At 48.3% G+C, this 24,226-nt stretch overlaps 1 protein-coding gene across 7 annotated transcripts in view; it reads right to left on the minus strand.

The window, feature by feature from the left end:
• Positions 1 to 24,226, minus strand: part of GDAP1L1 (ganglioside induced differentiation associated protein 1 like 1) — a 47,129-nt gene that overhangs the window by 18,829 nt on the left and 4,074 nt on the right. The window contains exons 2-3 of one of the 7 annotated variants that reach the window (XM_026503555.4): positions 18,444 to 18,479; positions 18,009 to 18,124 (exon numbers count right to left, since the gene is read on the minus strand). The exons of 1 other annotated variant lie outside the window; for it this stretch is intronic. Coding sequence is in view for 1 of the 6 variants with exons in the window: in XM_057312512.1 (XP_057168495.1) it covers positions 7,539 to 7,718 (180 nt within the window). In the remaining 5 variants the exon portion in view is untranslated. Of the gene's footprint in view, positions 1 to 7,538; positions 8,762 to 10,539; positions 16,143 to 17,547; positions 17,781 to 18,008; positions 18,480 to 24,226 lie in introns of those variants that run through there. 5 more of the 7 variants (XR_006410022.3, XR_007190644.2, XM_057312512.1 and 2 more) reach the window with 5 other exon arrangements.

The raw sequence follows: 24,226 nt of genomic DNA on the forward strand, positions 1-24,226 counted from the left end.
CTGCTGTGTGTGTTTGGGCAGATTCCTTAAACTTTCTGAGCCTCAGTGTCCTTATTTGCAAAATGGAAGTGTTAATAGTACCACCCCAGTGTCTGGTACACGGATGGCACGCCATTCATGATTTCATTATCATGATTAGATGCTCAGCCCGGCCTCCAGGGGTAGATGTGACTGGGAAATTCATAGAAATTCTTATCAACATAATCAATAGCTTAATTTCTCAAACTATCCAGGAAACAAAACAAGGTGCAAAATAATTTGCCAACATCAGTTGTCTTTTATGGCCCCACACTTTCCCATCTGGCTGTTGGATGTTCACAATAGCCTCCCAGAAGAGGGTAGAAAGGAACTATCCCCCCTGCTTTTCTTGATCAGAAAACTACAGCCCAGAGAGGGCAAGTAACTTACCCAAAGTCACACAGCAAGGTAGCAACAGACCTGAAACTGGAAGCAACAGGTCCTGACTCCCAGCCCAGTGTTCTCTGCCCTGCGGTCACCTTCAGAGAATCCTGGACCTGTCCCTTCTTAGTTTTTCCCTATGTCTCTAAGGGGTACCAAACATTTGAGCTGGTAGAAGCTAATGGAGACCCTTGAAGCTGGGGCCTGTTCCTCACCCAGCCCAACATTTCTGAGCTAGAAGACAATTAGAGATCACCTGGTCCAACTGCCCCCTGCCTGTGGACTGAGACTCAGAAAGAAGATGACTTGTATAAGGTCTCCCAGCAAAAAAAATGGCAAGTGACTCCACTCCTCCCCACTAATGGCTCCAGTTCAGGGGAAAGGGAGGGCATCTCTGAGGCCAGCAAAAGTGGTTCTCCTGGAATGTCAATGTCTGGGTATCCCCAGACATGGGGGGTGACACCCAGACTGGGTGTCCCTGGCCTCCCTCCCAGGTGCCAGGAGTTAAGCACTCAGAAGGGCAGCACGGTATCATGGTCAGACCTTGGACTGGGGCCCAGCCTGTCAGTTCAAATCCCAGCTCTAGCACCTACTTGCTGGGTGACTATGCTTTACATCTGTGTGTCTCTGTTTCCTCACCTGTCAAATGAGAGTCCCACTAGCAATTCCCGCAGAGGGCTGCTGTGGGGATGAGACACTTTAGTCCCTGCGGAACAGCGCCTGGCACACTGTAGGCATTACGTGTCTTAGCCACTTGTATGAGATCAGGTTTTGGAAGCAGACAGATCTGGACTTGAAGCCTGGCTCTGTTGCTTATTTGCTTTGTGACCTTGGACAAGTCACTTGACTTCTCTGATTCTAGGTTCTATGAAATGAGGAATGTAATCCACTCTTTCAAGCACGGCATGAGGTTGAGATGGGAGGACGTGGATGAAGTCCCAGCCCAGGAGGTTAATACATGGGTTCTACCATCACTATCTCACACTCATACGCACACACACACACACACACACACACACACACTACCCCACGCCCGTGGCTGATGTCCTAGAACAGTACTTCATGCTGCACCCTCACCACTAACATGAACACCCCTTTCTTGGTGGGGAGGGAGAGGCAATGAGCCCCTGAACCCCCAACCCTCATTCACAGATTCATTTGTTCCATTAGCCAAAAGCAGGCCCTGCTGATGGGGCTGGGAGGTCCTCACCCTAGCTCTGCCACAGCAATGTTATGTGACCTTAGAGCTATCACGCCCCTCTCTGAGTCTCCTTTTAATCATGAGTAGAATGAGGGCTGGTCTCCGTGTTCAAGGCACGCCCCGCCGCCCTGCTGCAAGCTGACACTACATTCGGACCACGCCGGAGACAGTGGGAGGGAACTGTGGGTTCTGTCTAAGAGAGGGGGAGGACATGTGCCAGAGAGTGAGCACCGGGGGAGGCATCTGTTTGGTCTGGGGATGTGAGAGTATGAGTGCATGAGCCTGAATGTGAGTGGCAACTGCATAAACGAGTGTGTGTGTGTGTGTGTGTGTGTGTGTGCGCGTGCACGTGCGTGCCTGCATATGTGTGCATGAGTGGGGGTGTGTATGGATGAGTGCGTGTGCATATGCGTGCATGAGTGGGGGTGTGTATGGATGAGTGTCTGAGTAACTGCATTATCGTGTGAGGGCATGTGCATTAGTGTGGCTATGAGTGTGCACAGGCACATGTGTGTGTCCTTGCGTGTATGTATAGGTGAGTGTGCATGAGAAAGAGAGGATGCGCTTGTGTGTATTTGAACTCCTGGGTGGTGCCAGTGCCCTGGAGAAGCCCCAGAGCAGTCAGGGCTGGAGTTTGGCTGGAGCCCAACTGCCCAGTCCCTTCCTCCTGCCCATCCTGGCATCCTCCACCCTCGGCGATCAGGCTCCGCCCAGCCATCCAGCCTCTGGGCCACGCTGGGACGGCTGAATGGATGAAAACGGAAACCAAACCCCTGCCAAACCAAAACCTGCCCTTGGCAGGTCCAGACATTTGGCCTTGCCTCCTGGTTGGGCACCTGCCCCCAGGGACCACTCCCAGGCCCTGTCCTGGGACTCTAGTGAGGGCGCCACGTGGGGCGAGTGCCTGGGGAGGGGACTCTCTTTAGGGATGTAACAGTTTTGCTTGGAGCTGCTTCAGGGTCATGCCGGCAGGCAGCCAAGGAGACTTTCTCCTTTAGCTGAGCTGCAGGCCAGATCCATGTGCCATCCTGCAGGGGAGGGGAGTGTGGGAGGAAGCCAGGCCCAGAGGAAGGGCATGCAGTCACTGAGGCCATCTGCCATCTCTGCATCCCGGACACTGGACCAGAGTTAGGTGGTCACCACTCAGAGTGACCAGACATCAACCACCCCTGGGCAGACTATCTTCCCCGTGGGTGCATGGAATTAGCTCACTGGTGCTTCAGTCATAGTTGGGCACTGCCCCTCCTCACCCAGGCCCTTGTTTATGAGGCAACGGCAAGGTACTGGGTTGGCATCTCTGCCCAACCATTGCTGTTGTGTGACTTTGTAAAAGACACTTAGAGTCTCTGAACCTCAGTGTATTTATCTCAAATACTTTTTTTTTTTAAATTAATCAAGGTGAGGGAGTGGCCCACACAGGGATCTGAGGAAAAGAGTTCCAGGCAGAGGGAATGCCAGTACAAAAGCTCTGAGGCAGGGGCATGTCTGGCATATCTGAAACACAGCGAGGAGGCCAGTGTGGCTGGAATGGGGGGACAGGGAGATGAGAAGAGAGGAGGTCATGCACAGCCTTGTAATCAAGACTCCCAGATTCAGGGGTCCATGAATCAATCCAGGGACTCCTTGAACTAGGATGGGAAAATTACATGTTTATTTTTAGTAATCTCATACTGACAGCATTTTCTGCAATTATGAGTGTAGGCGACAAAGCATGGTAGTGTTAGCAGTGCCTGAAATATTGTCACCACAAGAAATCACTTTCATCACTCCACATTTCTACAGTTACACTCATCGTGACTTTGACATTACAGTGATCGGTCCTGCCACTAGGTCGGGTTATAACGGGTTAATACAGAAACTTATATAAAGAATTTGTTTTAAAAATATGTCAATAGCTGTACTTTGATTGGCTTTCCCTTCTAGTAATGCTATGTATTTTACTTTATTCCATTAAAAGCATTATTGTGAGAAAGATCCACAGGGTTGCCCCTGTTGATGAGTGGTCCATGACCAGGCATGGTTAGGATCCTGCAGTAGAGCCTAGGGTGATTAGGAGGATCTGGCTCTTTCCCAGAAGGACCTGGTGAGCCACTCAGGCTTCTGAGAAGAGCCGTGAGATCTGTAGCTGTCACCCCCAAGCTTCTGGGGGTGGGGTGGGGTAAATGCGCAAGTGCAGCAAGGATGGGGCTGGGGGCCAGTACCCAAGAGCTTGAAAGGCAAGGCCAGGGTGGGAGGCAGGGATCACCCTCCACCTCTTGCTTCCTCCTGCCATGTCCGAGAGGGGCCCCTGGAAGACCTGCTCAGTCTTGGGTGTCGGGACAGTCTTCTGACAGGACCCAGGTCTGGACCTCTGACTGCTGGGGGCAGAAGGTTGGGCCAGGTTCTCCCCACAGGTACATCTAAGACAACGGCAGACCCTGAGAGGATGGGGTCAGGGAACCTTGAATGGGCTTGTTGCAAGAAGCCAAGGATGGCTCTCAGAGACTCACCTTGGTAGAAATAACAAGAATAGCTAACTCTCATATAGCACTTTTTCTGTGCCAGGCACTGCTTTAAGACATTTACATGAGGTAGGTACTAGTATCAGGCTCCTTTTGCAAAAGAGGAAATAGGCACAGAGACAGCACTAAGTTGCTCAAAGCCACACAGCTAATGAAGAACAATCGTGGTTTTTTAAAAAACTGGCTGGTGTGAAGACAGAAGGATGCTCAAAGAGCTGGGGACACACAGAGACAGCACGGTTCTTCCTGCCTGGGGAGGGAGGGATGCAGGTTGTATCAAACATCAAGTCCATTTTCATGTTGAAAAGCTGAGGATCGAAGAGGGTCAGGACCTACCTGAGGTCACAAGGTAGTGAGTGGGAATGCCAGCAGTCAGAATGTCTGCATATTTGCCCCTCCCTGTCTCACCCCTCTGTCCACCTCCCCAGCCAAGGAGAAGGAGGCTGGGGGCAGGAATAGCCTCAGAAACAAGCTAACATCTACACTTTGCATTTAGAACCTCCTCTGTGCCCTGGGGCCCCAGGTGATCACTTATGATGGTGCCTGAAAGTTCACTGTTAGCACGCGATCTTGAAGGCATTGTGCTAAGTGTGTGGCCATGCATGTTATCATTCAATCCTCACAGCCCTCTGAGGTAGGTATCATTCCTCCTGCACAGAGGAGGAAACGGAGACTTGCAGAAGTGAAGACACGTGCCCGAAGTCACACAGTGGGAAGTGGCACAGTCAGGCTTTGATCTCCTGTCTGGTAAATGTTAAGTGTGCTTACTGGGCACTTTTATAAGCCAGGCGCTGCTCTAGGTGATTTAATGGATACGCTTGCTGAATCCTCACAATGGCCCTATCCCGGAGGTGTTGGTATTATTCTCAAATTACAGACGTGATGTCTGAGGCATGAGAGGCTAAGCAACCTGCCCAGAACTACCCAGCCAGTCAGTGGCAGAGTTAAGATTGAACCCTGGGCAGTCTGGCCTCAGAGTCTGGGCTCTGGACCCCCCTCACTGTCCTGCTGCCCTCTGGCTTTGATATAGTCCCCGGATGTCCCATGAAGCCACCACTACCACTCTTGGGGGTAGGCTATTTTCTGCTATTCATGCACCATTAAGGACAGGATTCTCAGATGCTCTACAAAGGGGAATTGCTCCCTGGATGCAGGCAGGGCAGGGCCCTTCAGGACTGAAAAGAAGGAAACTCACCTGCTAAATTCCTACTATGTGCCAAACACTTAACATATATCCATAACCCCTTAATCCCTCAGGAATTCTGCAGGGTCGGATGCAAAAGTCCCTTTTGCCAGATGAGGATATTGAGGCACAGAGAGGTTAAGTGACTTGTCCAAGGTCACACAGCCAGTAAGCACTTAAGATGAGAATGGAACCCAAGACCATCTGACTGCAGAGCCATGCCCTTTCCACCAGGCTACACTGCCCCTAGAACCCATCTTCCTCAGTCAAGAGGAAGGTCCTGAAAGGGGAGGCAGGAGGATACTGAGGCTGGCCTGTTCACAAATGGGGTTACAGTGGGTAGTCCTGTTCATGAATAGGGACCACCTCAGCCCTGAGGGCAGACTGAATAGGATATATTCCAGGGGCAAAGGGAAGAGCAGGAAGCTCCCTTGGGGAATGGTAATGGGAGGTACCATCCTTCTGCCCCCTGTCCAGTCCCAGCCACTGAGGCCTGGCTCCTGAGGTTCTGGGTGGGAAGGTATTCTGAAATCTGGAGGTCAGTCTGATTCATCTTCAAACCGCCAGCAACTTGCGTAGAGCCTGGCATGCAGTAGGTGCTCAGCATGCACGTGTAGAATTTATGGATGAGTCCCAGAGTGGCCCTAGCTAACCCGACCCCTCCTTCCCCTAGCACTTTAGTGATATCATTACACCTATAATTATCAGAGACTTGACCCTGTGCCAGGCACTGTTATCAGCACTTTTTGTGTGTCACCTTATTTCACCCTCAAAATAACCATCTGAGAAAGGTACTGCCATTAGCTCCATTTTACAGATTATAAAACTGAGGCTTTGGAGATGCAAGGTGACCTGTCCAAAGCTTTACAGTGAATTATTGGGGAAGATGGCTCTTCTACTGGGGACTGTCTGGCTTCAGAGTTTATACTCTAAACTGGAGCTACTCAAAGGAGGATCAGCTTTATCAGCATCACTGGTAGCTACTGCTGCAGACCTGCTGAATCAGAATATCTGGAGTGGGACCCAGCAGTCTGTGTTTTAACCAGGATCATGCAGCGATTCTAATGTATGCTCAAGTTTGGGTAGTGCCATCTAGAACACTAAGTTATACCGCCTCTTTGACAACCCTCTCAGCAGCTCTGAGAAGAGGTGGGAATTAGAAGAAGTAGCTATTACTATTACTATTACTATTACTATTACTATTACTATTATTACTATCATCATCTCATTTTCCAGATGATGAACTGAGCCTGGACCAAGACTCAAACCCAAATCTTTTGGTTCCAAGGCCCTTTCTCTTTATGGAATCTGTTTCTCCATCTGAAAAATGAGTGAATGGAACAAAAGGATCTTCCAGGAAGAAGAGGAGTCCCAGGGTCTGTCAATGGACGCCACTTAGAGATCAGCCGCACTTGCTGTTGGGCCCTGGCCATGGTGCTGAATTCATGCCCCACTGACGGACAGCCACCCAGGGTAGGAGATTGCGCCCCTAGAGGTGCCGCTGTCTTACAGCGCAGTGTCTGGCCCTCACCCCCAGGAAGCGGGACCCCGAAAACTCAGCACCAGGTTGGATTCCTAATTGCCCCCCAGCTCGTCTGGGTCTGAGAAGGGGCGGAGGGGCCGTCTGTGTCTTTAAGAGCAAAACATCGATTTTTAGGGGCCGAACCGAGCTGGTCTAAGGAGATGGGTTAACTCCTTCCTTCTCAGCTCAAGATAAACGTGGATGCTGGAGAGGACTAGGTACAGATCCTCCAAGCCCCAGCCAGAGGAAGGCTCTCAGCTAGGCAGGAGCTGTGACCCGGGGGGGGGGGGGGGGGCTGTAGTATCCAGGACAGCAGCGTGGGGGGAGGCCCACCACCGACTACTGGGGCTGGAGGCTGGATCCCAGGAAGCGCTCCTCCTCCCTCCCCGCAGCAGCCGCCCCCTCCAACAGGCCGCCTTCCCAGCAGTGCCCATTCCCTTCCCCTTGCCTTTGTCTGTCTTCTCAGCCCTCCAACAGACCAGGTCTTTCTGGGAGGGAAAGAGGCATAATGGATGTTCCCAGAATTGGGGACGGTGCTCCTGGGGCCCAAGACAGGGCCAGTCACCTCCCGGGAGAGCAGCCTGGCATCCTCCACCCTCCGGCCCCGAAACCCCACATTCCACCCTCCAGCCTCTCACCGGGGTCCTCAGCCCCCTTCAGCCCCCTGGATCCCCTCCCCCAAGCCTCCTAGCCACTGGGTGCATTCTGCTCCCTCGCTCCTTCGGGCTCTACCTTCTGCGAGCTGAAGGACTGGGTCCAGTGGTACAGAACCAGGCTCTCCTTGGGCCAATGGGCGGGGCTGGCCGCCTCGGGCGCGACGGGAGCCTCCACCGGCTTGGCTGCATCGCTCTCCAGCGCTGAGATGGGCCACCAGCTGCAGTTGGTGGGGGTCAGGTTGTTGGGGGTCGCCATGACAGCCGAGAATCAGAGGGAGGAAAGAAGGAGGCTCCGCGGCGGCGGCGGCTCTCTATCGCCCAGCATCACATGGCCTCGCGGAGCCTGCCCCTCTGCTTCGCTCCCTCCCTCCCCTCTCCGTGAATGTCATTACTCGCTGGGTGAGTGGGGGAGGGGCGTGGGGGATCCCAGGAGCTCCTTGGCACGCCCCTGGCCCCTGCCAGAGAAACCATCAGTCCTCTCGGTCTGGCACCATGGAAGGGTTCGAGGAGCCACAGGGGGGTGGGCCATGCCCCGCAAATAGCTCATATCTGGCCAGTCATCTGCCAAGACCACCACTGTTAACGCATTTTGACTCTCTATCTTCCAAGAAGCAAATACCTCTTAGGACAACTGGTGTTACAGAGACCAATTCCTTTTATAAATCAGTGTCTGGAAATAGCCTGTCTCTCTTAGGGGCTGTCATTTTCTAGCATTTCTCCTGAAGGACCTCTAAGGGCAGAAGGGAGAAAACTATGTGAAGTCCGGAGCAAATGCTTACACAGCACTTGCCCTGTGCCCCAGCTTTACAGCCATCAACTCATTGAGCCCTCACAATAATCCTATAAGCCTCATTTTACAGAGCAGGAAAGTGAGGCACAGAGAAGTTAAGTGACCTTGGCCAAGGTCCCCTAGCTCGTAAGTGGTGGGGTCGAAATTCGAACCTATCCTGCCTGGCTCCAGAGTCTATGCTCTTAGTGATAAGGTCATGATACCATGATGATGATAAAGACAACAGCACAGCAAGCATTTATCAACCCAAGCACTTTATACGCATCATCTCATTCATCTGCATGATAATCATTTTTACTAGAGGAGGAAAATGAGGCTCAAAGATGTCAAGTCATTGGTCCAAGGTCACATCTCTACCCCGGAGACTGAGGCACAAGGCGGAGCCCAAGAAAGCCTGTAATGCGCTGCTGTCACCTAGTTTATCCTAAATATTCATGGCAGTTTTACATAAAGTTCCTTAATATACCCTTGCTTCCCTTGCTATAAATGTTGTTTTAATTTACTTACCATTGAGCAAATAGATGCACCAGGAAGATAAGCTTCTGAATTTGCCCTCCCTCCCCCCCCCCGTGATGCTATCAAGAACTCCTGAGCACAGGAGTTCACCCTTTTAGACTGCTAAGTCTGGCTCTTGAGGAATCAGTGTCCTTCCTTCTACCAGATAGCAAAAGTTCTGTGGCCCATGGGCTTCCCTTTTTGCTTTGGCTGCCAGGAAGCTTGGAGCTACACTTTCTGCTAAGTACCAGTTGCCACATTAGCCTCCCTGGTTCAGCAAATTCTTTGTCACTCTTCCATGAAATTCTTTTTTAATGATTTTACTCACTTGAGAGAGAAAGAGAGCGAGTGAGAGAGAGCAAGTGAACACTGAGTGGAGGGGGAGGGGCGAAGGGAGAGGGAGAAGCAGACTCCCCACTGAGCAGGAAGCCTGACTGGGTGGGGGTGGGGGAGTGCTGGGTCCTAGGATCCCAAGATCCCAACGTGAGCTGAAGGCAGATACTTAACTGACTGAGCCACTCAGTCACTCCTCCATGAATTTGTATTCCTTCTTTTTCCTCAAAGTGTCTTGTTGTTCATGATTTGATTTTATGAAGCAGAATATGATGTGTCTTGATGGAAAATTCAAATGTCTGAATTCAGGGAAGTAAGACCTTAGAAATTTGATCAGGCTGGAAAATCTGGTCCCTGTAGAGGCTGCTTTTAGGCCATGGAAATTTGAGCAAGGCAAAAGGACCTACAGTGACCACCTAGCTGATGCAAACTGGCTTTTAAGAGACCCAACTCGAAAGAGCCATCAGCCCTAACTGACCAGTTACAACCAAGCACAGTTTCTAAGATTACCAAAAACAAAAACAAAAACAAAACAGTACAGTTCCATATGTCCCCATCCTCCCTTACTCCACCCTATAACTATAGCTCTTCACCACTGTCTCCTGGCAGACCATCTCTCCTTTGCGGTCCTGCTGCTGCTCCCTTGCAGTGTATTCAATAAACTTCTATCACTTTTGTTCTGCCTTGGGTGACTCTTTCAACCCTGGCGCTGCCAGCCCCCACCCAACTGGGATGCCCCACAGTCCCTATTCTGTGTCTTCGACCTCAATGCATCCAGGGAGCCCTTGTCACAGCAGTTGCACTCAAGTGTATAGTCATTCCCTCCACAAATATGAATTGTGCACCCACTGCATGCTAGGCACTTCAATGGCATCAGAAATACGGTGGCACATAAGACAGACATTGGCCTGCTCTTTGCATTTTTCGCTTACTGATATGTCTGGGAAAGAGCCTCCTATCAACATAGGTCTAGCCCACGGTTTGTAACAGTCTACATTGTATGGCTGCACTGTAATAAATTTAACTCCTATTAACAGATATATATGCTGTTTCTAATTTTTTGTTATAAAAACAACGCTGCAGCAAAAATCCTTATTCCTACAGATTTGCACACAAGTTTGAGTATAGTTTGTATGATAGCTTCCTAGCAGTGGAGTCGCTAGATTGAAGACTATGTCTCTACCCAAGTTCCCCCCCATGAGGCTGCTGCAGCTTACGCCCCCACCACTAACCATCTCCAAAAGGGCCCATTTCCCCGCACCCTTGCCAACTCAGCATCTTTTTAAACATTTGGGTTTTTTTCTTTTTGAATTTCTGGGTGAAAAATGGTACACTGTGGTTTTTATTTGCTTCTCTCTTTTGAGTTTTTATGATAAAGAAATTTTCAAACACACGACACGCAAACAAATTAGCTCAATGAACACCCATGTATCCGTCACTTAAATACAATCATTGGTTAGAACTTGCCATGTTTGTTTAATTTGGGAAGGAGGATTTGAAGTATTTTGAAACAAATTATAGGCATCATGATATTTCATTCATGAAATACTTCAGTATTAGATACTTTCTTTTTTTTTTTTTAAGATTTTATTTATTTATTCATTCGACAGAGATAGAGACAGCCAGCGAGAGAGGGAACACAAGCAGGGGGAGTGGGAGAGGAAGAAGCAGGCTCATAGCAGAAGAGCCTGATGTGGGGCTCGATCCCATAACGCCGGGATCACGCCCTGAGCCGAAGGCAGACGCTTAACCACTGTGCCACCCAGGCGCCCCAGTATTAGATACTTTCTATCTAATGTAAATCATTTTCTTGCATAAACAACACACTTTTCACATTTAAAAAATTAATAAGGCCCTGATATCTAGTTCATGTTCCCATTTCCTCTGTTGTACCAGAAATGTCTGCATAGTGAGTCTGAACCAGGATCCACACAAGGACCATGCCATGAATTCTGTCGTTACCTTTCAAGTCTCTTTTATGGAGAATGGTCCTCATTCCTTTATATATTTTTTCCCCACCATGTTAACTCACGGAGTTGTCCTGTACAATGTTCTGCTTGGGGGTCTGATTGGTCACTGTCACGCCTTTTAACTTGTACTCTCCTCTGTGTTTCTTATAAACTAGCACTTAGACTAGATTCAGTCGAAGCATCTGGGGCACAAGAATTTAACTAATCCTTCGTGGGTGGAGCCCTGTGCTTCATTTTGCCTCCAGTCCAGAGATCCACAATGTCTTGGTGTCCCACTATTAATGATGCCATGTTTGATTTGAGGTGCTGACCACCACTCTCCATGGTAATGTCCATTTTTCCTCTTCCCACCAGGACCTTATGGGTATCCGGTTTCTCATCCACTGATGGTCCTTGCTGGGACCAATTATCAGGGGCTGTAAAACCATTTTCTGATTTTGCCGTTTCATGTGCATTTATCAGCTAGCATTCTTTGAGTTTCATCTTTTCAACCGTCTCGAATCCATTTTAATTTCTTTCCCAGCGAATGGTCTGTATTTCCTTGTTGCCCTGGGCAGCAGAGCTGGCTATGGGATCCAGGTCTACCTGACCCCCAGATACACCTGAGCTCTTTTCTCCACACACCACTGCCTCCACAGATAGCAGAGGCCGAACGGGCCACGGCCATGGGTGGGCTGCGGTGGGGGTGGAGGACATCCTTCAAGCCTGGAAGGATCACTCGGGAGATTTTGTTTCCAAGTTTGGGGCAGGATGAATGGTTCTCCTGGGAATTAGAAGTTGCCCGAAGAAATTCGCTGTGAAAAATCCTAACAGTGAATGCATCTAATGTCTACATTCACCACCTGAGGGCCTGTGGGCTCAGGAAGCTACAGGGGCCCCAGAAATGCCATAAGGGTGTGGTGGGGAGCATGGTGGATCAGGAGAGCATGTGTGCCACCTAACGTACAGCCGGCTGCTCCTTGTCCCGGTCAGTCACTCCCGGAGTGGACTGCAAGCTTGGCTGCCAGTTATTCCAGGTTTTCAAGAACCTGGAGATCCAGATGTTCACGTGAAATCTCTCATTTTAAGATGTGTTAAGAAAAAAAAAAACTGGCTGGCACAGAAATAACAAAACATACTTGTGGGTTGGATCTAAGCCCTCACATTGTCACTTTGCAGCCTCTGCAGGAGATAATTTTTGCCGCAATCCTAGGGGCAGTATGTTAGTTAACATAGCACTAGCTACTGTAAGAGAGAAACCACAGTGGCTTTACACAGAAGTTTATTTTTCACTCACATAAAGTCCAATTAGCAGTAGGTGGGGGCAAGGGCAGGGAGTTCTCTGTCAACCTTCCCATGTGGCTTCCAAGATCACCCAGGCATTGCGATCCAGTGGGCAACACAGTGAAGAGAGCAGAGGACCTTGTGGGAGGTTTTAATGGGTAGCAGCCCTCCTTAGTTATGCCCGTGTTCCACCCGTCAGAACTCAGTCCTGTGGCCACCTCACCAAAATGCAAAGGAGAGCTGGGAAATGTAGTTTCTGACCTGTGGCGGCCAGTTTCCAACAAGAACTGTCCTCTAGACTAGCTATGCAGACTTCTGGGGCATTTATCCATCTCTGCCCCACGCAATTACCGTCCTCTCCATTTTACAGATGAAGAAATGAATCTGAGAGGTTAAGTGACCTTTGACGTCTCGTAGCAGGAACATTGTCTTTGCTGACTTCAATCCAGGGACCTTTCCTCTCTCTCTGTGTTTCCCAACCTTGCCATTTCCTAAGAATCACCCATGGCACTTGTTAAACATACAAGTCCCAGAATGTCCGGGGGAGAGTGTGGTAACCTGTATTTTCGTCAAGAATCCCAGATTATTCTTCTCTCAGATTCTGCACCAGGGGCCGCACCCCAGAATCATCGGGGGAGCTTTGTGAAATGCTGATCCCTTGGCCCTAGCCCCTAGAAATTCTGATTCAGTGGGTCTTCAGGGAGGGGCCCTGACACTGACATTTTATAATACTCCCGGGTGACTGTGATGTGCCACCAGGGCTGGGAACCTCTGCTCCCACACCAAATTAGGCTGGTAAGTTTTTCAAACTAAAGCAGCAAGAGGAAGAGAGAAAGAGAGAGAGAGAGACAGAGAGAGATGAGTGAGAGTCAGCATTTTAAAAACTCTTCAACTAATTCTAATGTGCAGCCTAGGTTGAGACCTTCTCAATAAATGGACCAGAAGACTGAATCAGTAGGTTTGGGGTAAGCCAAACTTTCGGTATTTTTAAAGCTCCTCCAGGGTATTACGATACCACTGCCCTAGGGCTCTGCTACTCAAAGTATCCTCTGAAGTATCAGCACATCTCTGGGAGCTTGTAAGCAGAATCTCGGGTTCTACCCTAGACCTGCAGAATTAAAATTCCCAGGAGATAAACACGCTCTAGGCACACAGGCTGTTTTTTGGAGGACAGCAGATTAGGTCCTCCAATCAGGGCTGGCTCATCTTCTCTCCATCCCCATCCACCCTCCCGAAGCTTGCAGGAGGTTTTCTAGTGTTACTAGCATAATCTGTCCTCAAAGGTCTGGGCCTTGCTGCCCCCGTGCCGTGGCCATCTGTTCATGGATACTTCGTTTGGTCTGGGCATGCGCATGGTCTGATGAATCAACAGGGGACTTGAAGGCCCTTTCTGCCAGGGAAGGACATCACAGATGCTGGGTACTGTCTTGGGGGCAGACCATGGGATTGGTTGCTTCACCTGAAGATCTAAAGCTCTTTAGATCTGCAGTTTGGAAAAGAAAGCAGACTTGTTTTGTGAGGTTCTGGGACCAATCAGAGGAAGCTATAGGGAGGGAGGTTGAGTTCAATATAGGGAAAAGTTTCCAAAAAGCAGGGGCTGAATCAAAGGTTGTAAGCTTCCTGTTCCCCGAAGAGGACAAGCAAAAGTTGAATGGCCTTCATGCAGGGGCACTCAGAGGCACCGTCTGGATTGGATGTGAGCAGGAAGGAGTACTCCCCTCAAGGCTGAGACCTGCAGGCCCTCAGAGGCTGGGAGGCGGGGTCGAGGAGCAGAGCTCGGGAGGGAGATGATTCAGGGTTCAAATCACCAATCACGTGTGAAGGCAGTTTGCTTAAACACAAATGACTGTGTGTGTGTGAAATAATTTCCGTGTTGGTCTCCAATAGTTTGAAAGCCGTGAGGTCAGTGGCTGGGCTGCCTGCGGAGTCCACAGCATCTGGTACAGATATAACAGCAACTGTCCAGTAAATATGTGTTAACTTAAATGCAAACGGCTGACGGTGAGCATTGATCTATTTGGCTCTCACTGGTAATTTTTGTACTCTGTGGGGCAATTTGGCATCCTTTTGTGCCCTTTAAAGCATCTTTGTCAGGTGTTCAAATTGTCCCTTTTCCTGCTTGCTTTCTCATTAAGTGCTAATTCTTTTTCATCCAGCTTGTATCTGCATGGCACTCTTTGTAATGGAAAAACAACTCATATATCCTAAATGGCCCATGAAGGGGAGGGTGTTATTAAATCACTCAGGGGCTCTCCTCTGCAAAGCCCAACCACCAATCCAAGAACATTGTACCTGGGAGCATCCCAACCAGAGGCCAACAGCATGGTCTCCAGGTGACTGTTCTCTATGAACTACTTTGTGCTTGACTCTATCTTGTGGTTTGTTTTTTTTCCCCCTCTGTTCTGAACATCTATTACTTTTGAATAAGAAAAACTAACCAGCAGGAACTGGACTGGTTTTAAACTCTATTTTAGATCTCTAACTTATTTTAGCCAGCTTTATCTAGTTGGCAGTGTTATCATTTGAGAAAACTGCACCCGGAAAAACAGAGTGAATGCTTCCAATAACCACTTAACAAGAAAGCTGAGATCCAGAGAAATAAAATGATTTATCTGTCCCAGGATACATGAGGCAAGAGCAGAACTCAGGCCCTGACTTGCAGGTGGGTGATCTTTCTTTTTTTTAAAGATTTTATTTATTTGAGAGAGAGAGAGAGAGAGAGAGGGAGGGAGAGAGAGGGCAGGGGGAGGGGCAGAGGGAGAAGCAAGCTCCCTGCTCACTCAGGGCTCGATCCTAGGACCCTGGGATTATGACCTCAGCCAAAGGCCGACACAAACGCAGATGCTTAATGACTGAGCCATCCAGGGGCCCCTGAGTGTTCTCTCTTATATATCACTCCCTGCCCTTCCTGCTGTGAACCAGTTTTCTCTAAGTCAGCAATGCAGGGCTGTCTCAGGCATTCATGGCCTCACAGGTTGGATATTTCATTTTACTGACAGGATCTAAGTAGATTCCAGAGTGGAGACAGCCATCAGACCAGGCAGCCTCCACATATGTCTTTGCTTACTGGGAAACCACAACAGGCTGCAGATCAAATGCAAAGAACTTCTGGCAGAAGCCTGTCCCTGGCACCAGGGCCACTTTGAAAGTCTGCTATTGGGTGATCTGCAAAAGTTACAGGCAAGTCTGTGCCATTTCTGCCACGTGGGACATTTTCTTGGGAGTATCCAGGATTGCTGAGAAGTTCTCCATGGACGCTTCCTCCAGTCCGGCTCTGGCTTCTCTGAGCCAAGTGAAAGGTGTAGGGTGCTTCTCCAGGAGACCTGGCCATGCCGAGCAGGGCTTAGGCCTGGGCTCTACTCCTTTTCCATTTGATAGGACCCAGCAGAGGGAATGTGAAAGCAATCAAGCTGTGCCAGAACCTACGCCAGCAGCTTCAGGCTCTGCAGAAGCACCAGGGGCTTGGCTCAGCTGAGACAGGCTGGAAAATTCACAGGGTGAATGGATCTCAGGTTTCACAGCTGAGAAATGAGCATAGGGATTTTTTTACTGTATTTTTTTTTCTGGCATCTGGGCAGATGAGTCCATGGTGGTTGTTCTGGGTGTCCTAAGGTCAGCTACAGAATACATTTCATTGTGGGGCTCTGGTATGTGATAAAGAGTATTTCTGGGTTAAGATGATTCTTGGAGGTGGTTCCCGGGTTGGGATGTCCACTGGGAGAAGGTGCTTTGGAAGTGCAGTAGAGAAATTCTGAAGGCCAGAGGATGAGACTTGTACCTAAAGCATTGACAGGTTCTTAAGGCTCACCCTGAGGAATTCTTTCTACACCTTATAAGGGAAAGACAAACAGGCACTTACGTGACGAAATCTTAAGAACAAATTGCATAGTAATAATCAAAGAGGTGTTGATTAAAAAAAAAAATCTTCAGGGGCTTTTCAAGAAAATTATAAAAATAATATACATTAATCATAACAAATTCAAATAACACATAATGTAAGAAGCGAATATAACTCCATTCTCCTGAAGAGGTACAAAATAAAATAAGGTATCATTTTTCACACTACCAGATAGGCAAGCTTAAAAAAATGGTCATCTCCAGCACTGGCAAGAGTGTAGGCCAGGGTTTTTTAACCTTAGCAGTACGGACACAATTCTTTGTGGTGGGGGCTCCCCTGTTTACTGTAGGGTGCTTAGCTGCATCCCTGGCCTCTACCCCCTAGATGCCAGGAGCATCTCCAGCACTACCTCCCAGGCTGTGACAACCAAGAATGTCTCCAAGCATTGTCAAATGTCCCCGGAGTGGGGGGTTGGGGTGCAAAATGACCCCCTGCTAAGAGCCATTGTAGGCAAATGGACACCCCAAACACCACTGGTGGGAGTAGAATCTGGCAGTTTAACATACTTATCAGATAATAAAATTTGTGTCACAGAGTTCCTGAGTCGCTCAGTCAGTAAGCATCTGACTTTGGCTCAGGTCATGATCTCAGGGTCCTGGGTTCAGGCCCCAGAAACTGCTCAGCAGGGAGTCTGCTTCTCCCTCTCCCTCTGACCCTCCCCCCCTCCTGCTCATTCTCTCTCTCTCCTCTCAAATAAATAAATAAGTCTTTAAAAAAATTTTGTGTCACAAGGAACCTCACTTCAAAATACACTTACAGGAGTACAAAGCACTTTGCATCCTTTGTTCAAGCACTAAGGATAATAATGCATAAGGCACTAGTGGTTAAAGTAGCACTATTGGTAATATTTTCACTGGTAATGATATAAACAGCATTGATAGGTAATTGGTTAAATATCTATCTATCTGGCTGCAAAATGCCCAGACATACAACTGAATTAGGTCTGATATAGAGAGGTCTTCAAGATAAAATGTTATTGCCTGGGGGGCGGGGGGGAGGAGCACTTGGGTGGCTCAGTCAGTGGAGTGTCTGCTTCAGGCTATGATCTCAGGGTTCTGAATAAGAAAAACTCGAGTCCTACATCGGGCCCCCTGCCTAGCAGGGAGTTGCTTGTCCCTCTTCCTCTGCTTCCCCCCTCCCCCATTCCTATGCTCGCTCTCAAATAAATAATCTTTAAAAAAAAACTGTTATGGGGGAAAAAGCAAGGAGCAGAAGAGTGTAGATAACATTTTTGTAAAATTTAAAGAACTGTATGAATAAGTGGATATGTGTGTGTGTGTGTGTGTGTGTGTGTGTGTATAAATATGTACATCAAAATATGTATGGATACATGTTCTTATTTTTTTTTATTTATTTTTTTAAAAGATTTTATTTATTTATTTGACAGAGATAGAGACAGCCAGCGAGAGAGGGAACACAAGCAGGGGGAGTGGGAGAGGAAGAAGCAGGCTCCCAGAGGAGGAGCCTGATGTGGGGCTCGATCCCAGAGCACCGGGATCACGCCCTGAGCCGAAGGCAGACGCTTAACCGCTGTGCCACCCAGGCGGCCCGGATACATGTTTTTAAAGCCTGGAATAAAGTGCACGAAATCACAAACTGTGGCTATCATTCTGCAGAGTAGGATAGAGGGGTACGGGGGGGAACATCTGGGATTTTCCATCTCTACTTTAAATATTTCAGAATCACTTATATCATTTTACAACAAGGATGTTGTGAAATAATAAAGAGAAAAATAAGTAGAAAAGGAAAAAAGAAGGAAAAGAAAGGAACCGTGGTTGGAGTCCTGCCTGCTCTCACCTGGAGTAAGTAAACCTGGCTGAAAGGCTTGCCCTGCCCTTCGAAGATCCCAAGGCAGCATCAGAGGCACCACAGCACCAATCTTCTAGTTGGCAGAGGGGGGAGTTATTTCCATCCTGCAAATGGGGAGACTGAGACTCAGTGAGTTCCATGATTTGCCCAAGGGCCCACATCTCTGGAGTCCCAGGGACCACGCCCCCAAATCACAGGAGCAGATCCAGCCACAGGCTCTCACAACCATAGGCCTCACAAGCCTGCCCTGTTCAAGTGCTCCCACTTGTGGCCTCTACTCCTTCAACTCTTCTTCAGCTCTCATTCCTTCTAGCAAAGCTGGTATTCCTCTCCCGTGGTCATTTTCCTCCTTCTGGCTCTCCTTTGCTGAAGGCATCATGCTTTAGGAAGAGGAGGGTTTTGAGATCCAACCCTGTCACTCACCAGCTCAACTAGTGGCTTCACCTCCCTGGGTCTCATCTGTAAAATGGAGATAAACGTACCTAACTTCCAGAATTGTTTTGAAGCTCAAAAGAATCACGTTTGCGAATGCATTTTGTAAAACAGAAAGCACTTAAAAATATTAGTTGATTTTATTTTAGCAAAATAAAACTCTAGCTCTCTTCCTGTGGGGTTACAGTAACACTGCTGGGGTCACTACAAGGGAGAAGACATTGAATGGAAATCTGAACCTGAAACATTGTACAAAGATTTGCAATATACGGCAATATGCTGAGAAGGCCACACAGAGAGTTCAGAAAATGGGTCAGTCCATCTAAGCTAGTACCTTACCTGAGCCAGGTTCCCGTCGAACCTTTTACTGGGCTCTGGGACTTGTGCTGTCACCAGGGAGAGGTGCCAAAATGCTAACCATCTTAGGGCAGGGGAGCAGGGAAACAAGAGAACCCAATGGAGTGTATTGCCAGCACCATGGATTGTACTTCTATTCACAGAAACACGGACTAGGCAGGAAGCAAGTTAGTATGGTTGTCCAGGGCTTACTGGAGTGCTCAGTTAATTTACTGACATTATAAAAAGTAATGTATGCAGAAGCACCCGGGGCAAGGTTCCATCTCCTACCATCCCAGTGAAATGTGGTGAAAGTGACCTTGTCAAGAATGGCAGCAACAACAGCAAACTTGAACAAGCTCATCTCACTGCTGGAGTCGGTGGTGAGGTGGGCCCTGAGTGTGTGTGGTTGATAACCTTGCGTTTATGCGATTTCTCAGTACATTTACTGGAGGCTTTACACAGCTCATCCCCTCTTCAGGTGTAAAATTCTGTTCTAAGAAAATAATCAGACTCATAGTCAGATGTAGATACAGACACACACAAATACACATGCTTTAAATGTACATATACACATAAATAAGCATTTTCAGCTCAGAGTGATTACAGCAAACATACATACCCCAACCGTCCAAAAATAAAGGAACAGTCAATCACAGAAGAAATTACGAATATATTTAAATAACAGACTATTATACTGTCATTAAAATCATGTTTTTGAGGAGTATTTTGTGACCTGGAAAACGCTTACAATAGTTAATGAAAAGAAGAATATTAAACTGTACACCCAGTTTATCAGCAATTAACATATATACATTTATAATAATAATAACAGCAACTGCGATGTGCTGGATGCTATGAGCCAGGCAGTGTCTTATCCCATTATTCATACAACTCTCTCCAAGCCCTCGGAGGTGGGTACTAACATTACCCCCATCTCTCAGAGGGGTACATGAAGGCACAGGGGCTCAGGCAGTATGTCCAGGGCCACACAGAGAGGTGGTGGTCGTGGGGCTGGACTGCTAACAGAGCCAGTCTGGTTCTTAGGAACTCTGTGGCACTGTGACAAAACACTCACAGTGGTCATCCCCCAGTGCTGGGGCTGAACAACATATACTTTTCTCCTTTATATTTTCCACATTTTCTATAGAGGTACATTTTTCTTTTGTTAAAATTAGCTTTTGTTAAAAAATAATATAACACATTAAAAATACTTCCAAAGTACAAGGGGTACTAAATTACCTAGGAGCCAGATGGATGGGAGGTGGCAAATCAGATCCAATTTGATTTGATGCAATGGAAAGGGGTCGGGAAAGGCCAGACGACTAGGCATAGGGGGAAAGATAGCCGCCAGGTTCTGAACACATCTCATTTCGCCAGGTGTTGTGGGACATCCGCGCTGAGACAAGCAGCAGGACACAGGACACAGAGGTATGGTGGTGGGGGCAGGGGCCGTGAGCAGGCCGCCCCAAGATGGCCATTTTGACATGAAGATTATTGTGAGCTGAAAGTGACAGAGACCCTGTGGGCTCAAGAGAAACTTTTGCCCCTCCCTTAACTATACAGAAGAATCTCAACTGGCGGTCCTCCCCAGAATGGGAGTTATTAGCAGAGATAAACTGTATGTGAGTGACCTATCTGTACGGCAGGACAAACATCTAATTATCAACATCGGCTTTTCTTACCAACGTAAAGTACATTCCTTTCCTCTGAAGTCCCAGGCTCCTACCCCCTTCTCTTTAGTTCAGGATGACATACAGACCTCACTCTGCCTGTCTGTGTAGATTCCCTGCATGTATGCTATTAAATTTGATTTTCTCCTGTTAATCTGTCTCAGGTCAATTTGATTCTTAGTCTAGCTAGAAGGACCCTTGAAGGGTATAGAAATTCTTGCTCCCCGACAGGGGACATACGGGCTGAAGACCTGGATGTGGTGTCAACAACAAGCAGATATCACCAAAGCTGTGGAAGACACTTACTATTTCTACTGGTCTGTTCCCTCTATCCCTTTCTTTGGGTAAGAGCAACCCATCTTTTCCTTTGGAGAAATGCCCTACCCATTCTCTGTAGTCTTGGTGAGATGGGCAAAGTGCCTGGCTCTATAAGAGATGGGCACTCTATCAAGCTAAAGGAGAACATTTCTTGAGGTCAAACCTGTACTTCTGTTGCAGGTAAGTCAATGATTAAGCCCGCAATGCCCAGCCACTTAGTGAAATGGCCTTTGCTGCTTGGGAGCCATTGCTCTGTTCTCAGTCTGAAATTTAATTTTCTTGAGTCCACAGTGAGATAAGAGTCTTCAAATCTGGCTTTTTGGGGAGGAAAAAAGACTTCCTAATTTCCAAACTCTCTGTAGACTAAGAACACAAACTGGGGGTGAGAGGATAGAGAGTTTCTATTAGCTACAGTGTGTGGAGATGACACACCATAAGATTAAAGAGAAGTTCCCATAGAGCGGGAAGGGACAAGGGCCTTCTGGGACTGTCCAGGAGAAAACGCAGGACAGGTGTTCTGGTCTGCCCTCCTCTAAGGCCAAATCCTTGCGTGGGGCTCAGAAGCACTTGGGTTTAGAGGACGCTGGTGCCCCATTCCCCGAGCAGAGCCAAGGGAGAGCACTGGACTTTCAGAGAAGACCCACACTAGCTGGGCCGCAGCACCAAGTTGCACCTCGGCTGTAAAAGGAGCCCCAGGAGATGAGGCAGTGGACAAGAGCAGTTCTCTCTGCCCCCTTTCACCATGTGCCACGCGGGTAATCCGGAAGCATACGCTGCCCCAGTGAGGGGCTGGGCAGACGAGGAAAGGTCAGGAGACAAGCTGAGAGGGCTACGGCACACAAGGGCCTTGTGACTAGAAACACGGGCGATATTCATGATTCTGCTCAGGAAAGAAATCGGGCCAGCCCTGTCTTGGTGGGCCCCACCAGAATCCATAATGCCGAGGGACAAGTCTAGAGTAGCCACATGGCAGGGAAGACCAGCAGCGGGGAGGGACCACACCTGAACCACAAAGCTCGTCTGCCTCCCCCCTCTCCTGCCCAGATGCCACATGGAGTGGGGAGCACCATGAAAGGAGAAGAGGGAGGGGAGAAAACCCTGAAATACTGAATATTTATGCACAACTGTGTATGAACTAGAAGAGAGGGAAAGAGCCCCCCAGGACTGAGAGAATGGAGTCTGAGATCCATGAGAGGAGGGAAACACAGGAAGTTGTACAGTTTCGGACCACAGTAGCAGCGGGTAAAATCTGACGCTGCTAATGGGCCAAAGAACTTGACTACTGCACAGAAGGACACAGAAGAATGAAAAATGGGACTAAATCACTTTGACGACGATGCCCCGGAGAAGCTGCCTGGGAATTCCCGGCAGCTGGCAGAGGCTCTGGTCTCCAGTCTGAGAAGGCCTGGTTATTCAGCATTCCTGTTGGTTGAGTGACCTTTCTGATATCCTTTCCATGAGAGTCACAGATTTTTCTCCCCTCAGACACAGCGTCATCCTGGAAGAGCATGTGAGATGAGAGGAGTGGGAGGCAAGGCCCCTGAGGACCAGCATCTGGGTAGAGGAGGAACAGCTGAGAGCAGGGCCACAGAAGCCAGAAGAGGACTGGAGTTAAGAAGGAGGTCATACCCAAGTTACTTGTGACCTCGGCAAGAAGTGTTTCGGTGGGGATGGAAGTCAGGCTGCAGTGGGCTGAAGAGAGAGAGAACTGAAGAAGTAGAGATATTGACTATGGTTTTAAGGGGGAGGAAAGGACAGGAGCTTTAGGGGGGATCTGGGTAGAAGGGGGCTTTGTGGGTTTGGGTTTTTTCCCATTGTTTCTGTATTTTAAAGGATGCAAAAAGATACCGTAGGTGTTTGCATGTATGGAAAAATGGAATGAGTCCCCTGAGAACAGTGGCAAGATGGGAACCAAAGTGGTGTCAAAGTAGGGACTGGTCTCAGAGAAAAGGGGAAGGAATGGCTGTAGAGATGGCCAAGAAGAAAGGACACAGAACAAGACCTCAAATCCAATGGCTATTGAGGACACAGATGCACCTTTCTGGTGAAAACTTCTCTTTTTCCCTTGGACAGAATTAGATGCTCATGAATGTATAAGCAGAGAATGAAGAAATACTTTGGCAAATTATAGCTAAATGTCAACGCTTGAGAGGGAAGATTGGTTAAGAGACCATGGGCAAGGAAAGAATTTCTGGAATTAGGCTGAGCCAGGAAACCATAATACAACAGTTCAAATGTAGAGTTAAGTTGAAGACTTATCAAGACTTAACTCAAATTAAAAAACTCAACACAGCCATTGTGAACTGGCAGATATAGTAAGTATGAGTACCTAAATGCTTAGCTCAACAGCCTTCGAGCAGGGGCTCTTCACATTTACAGTTGTTGTTTGGCATAGGTCAGAATATAAGGTCCAGGCTGTCCCCACCCAGCCCCATGTATCTTCCTGTGCCTTGGAAACCTGCATGGGGCTGCCCCACAGATCTCTCAAGTTCCGTGAGTGTAAACTCAGCTCCTCATTCAGAGCCATCTCACTTCAGGCAGGCAGTGAGATCAGCCTTCAGCCAGGCTGCCTTGGTTCAAATTCCAGCCACACCACTTACTAGCTGTGCGACCTCAGACAAGTTACTGAACTTCTCTGTCAGTTTCCTCATCTGGAAAATGAAGATAATGGTACGCTGCTGAGAGGATTAGACTGAGTTTGCTGACACACAGTAAGAACTATAAAAGTATGAGCTTTTATCATTATACCCCATTTAAATGTTGTTCTCCATCTGTTCCCCGACAATCTGATTCAGTAGGGTGACATCAGAAATAGGCAACAATATCCAGTCAGTGGCTCAAACCAGAAAGCAAATTTTCATTATCCACTTTCGCTCACTGCCCATCCTGTTCACATTTAATCTCTCACCAAAGCCCAATGTAGTAAACTTTCAATCTGCTACCCTGCTCTCCAGTCCTATGGCCACCTGCTCTTTAGATCACTGCCAACGCAGGCCCAGATCACTGTGCCATCCAGCCTGTAACCACAGTAATCGTTCTAAAGTAAAATGGTCGTTTCTCTTCACTTCCACAGTCCCCACGATTCTGAAAATAACCCTTCTGCCAAGGCCTCTAAGATGAAGACCCTTCATTACAGGATTCCTGCTATCACCTGCATTTCAAACTCCTGATGGTCCAAACTCTTCCCAATTTCCCAAACTTACTGGCTTCCTGGATTTCCCTCCCTAGTGAATGGTGCCACCCACTGGCCACTCATTCACTCAGGCCAGACATCTCTGAGGAGCACGTTCAGCCAAGTCCCCCTAATCCTAAATGCTGTGGCCCCTCAGGGCCTCTCCCCCCTTCAGACACTGTGTGCAGTTCTCCGGCCTTCATTTACATTAATTCAAATGTCTTCAAACTGGCCTCTCTTACATTCCTCTTCTTCTTCATCCACTAACAGGCTGC

Source organism: Ursus arctos, unplaced genomic scaffold (assembly GCF_023065955.2).
Source record: "Ursus arctos isolate Adak ecotype North America unplaced genomic scaffold, UrsArc2.0 scaffold_16, whole genome shotgun sequence".
In the NCBI taxonomy this organism is placed as follows: domain Eukaryota; kingdom Metazoa; phylum Chordata; class Mammalia; order Carnivora; family Ursidae; genus Ursus; species Ursus arctos.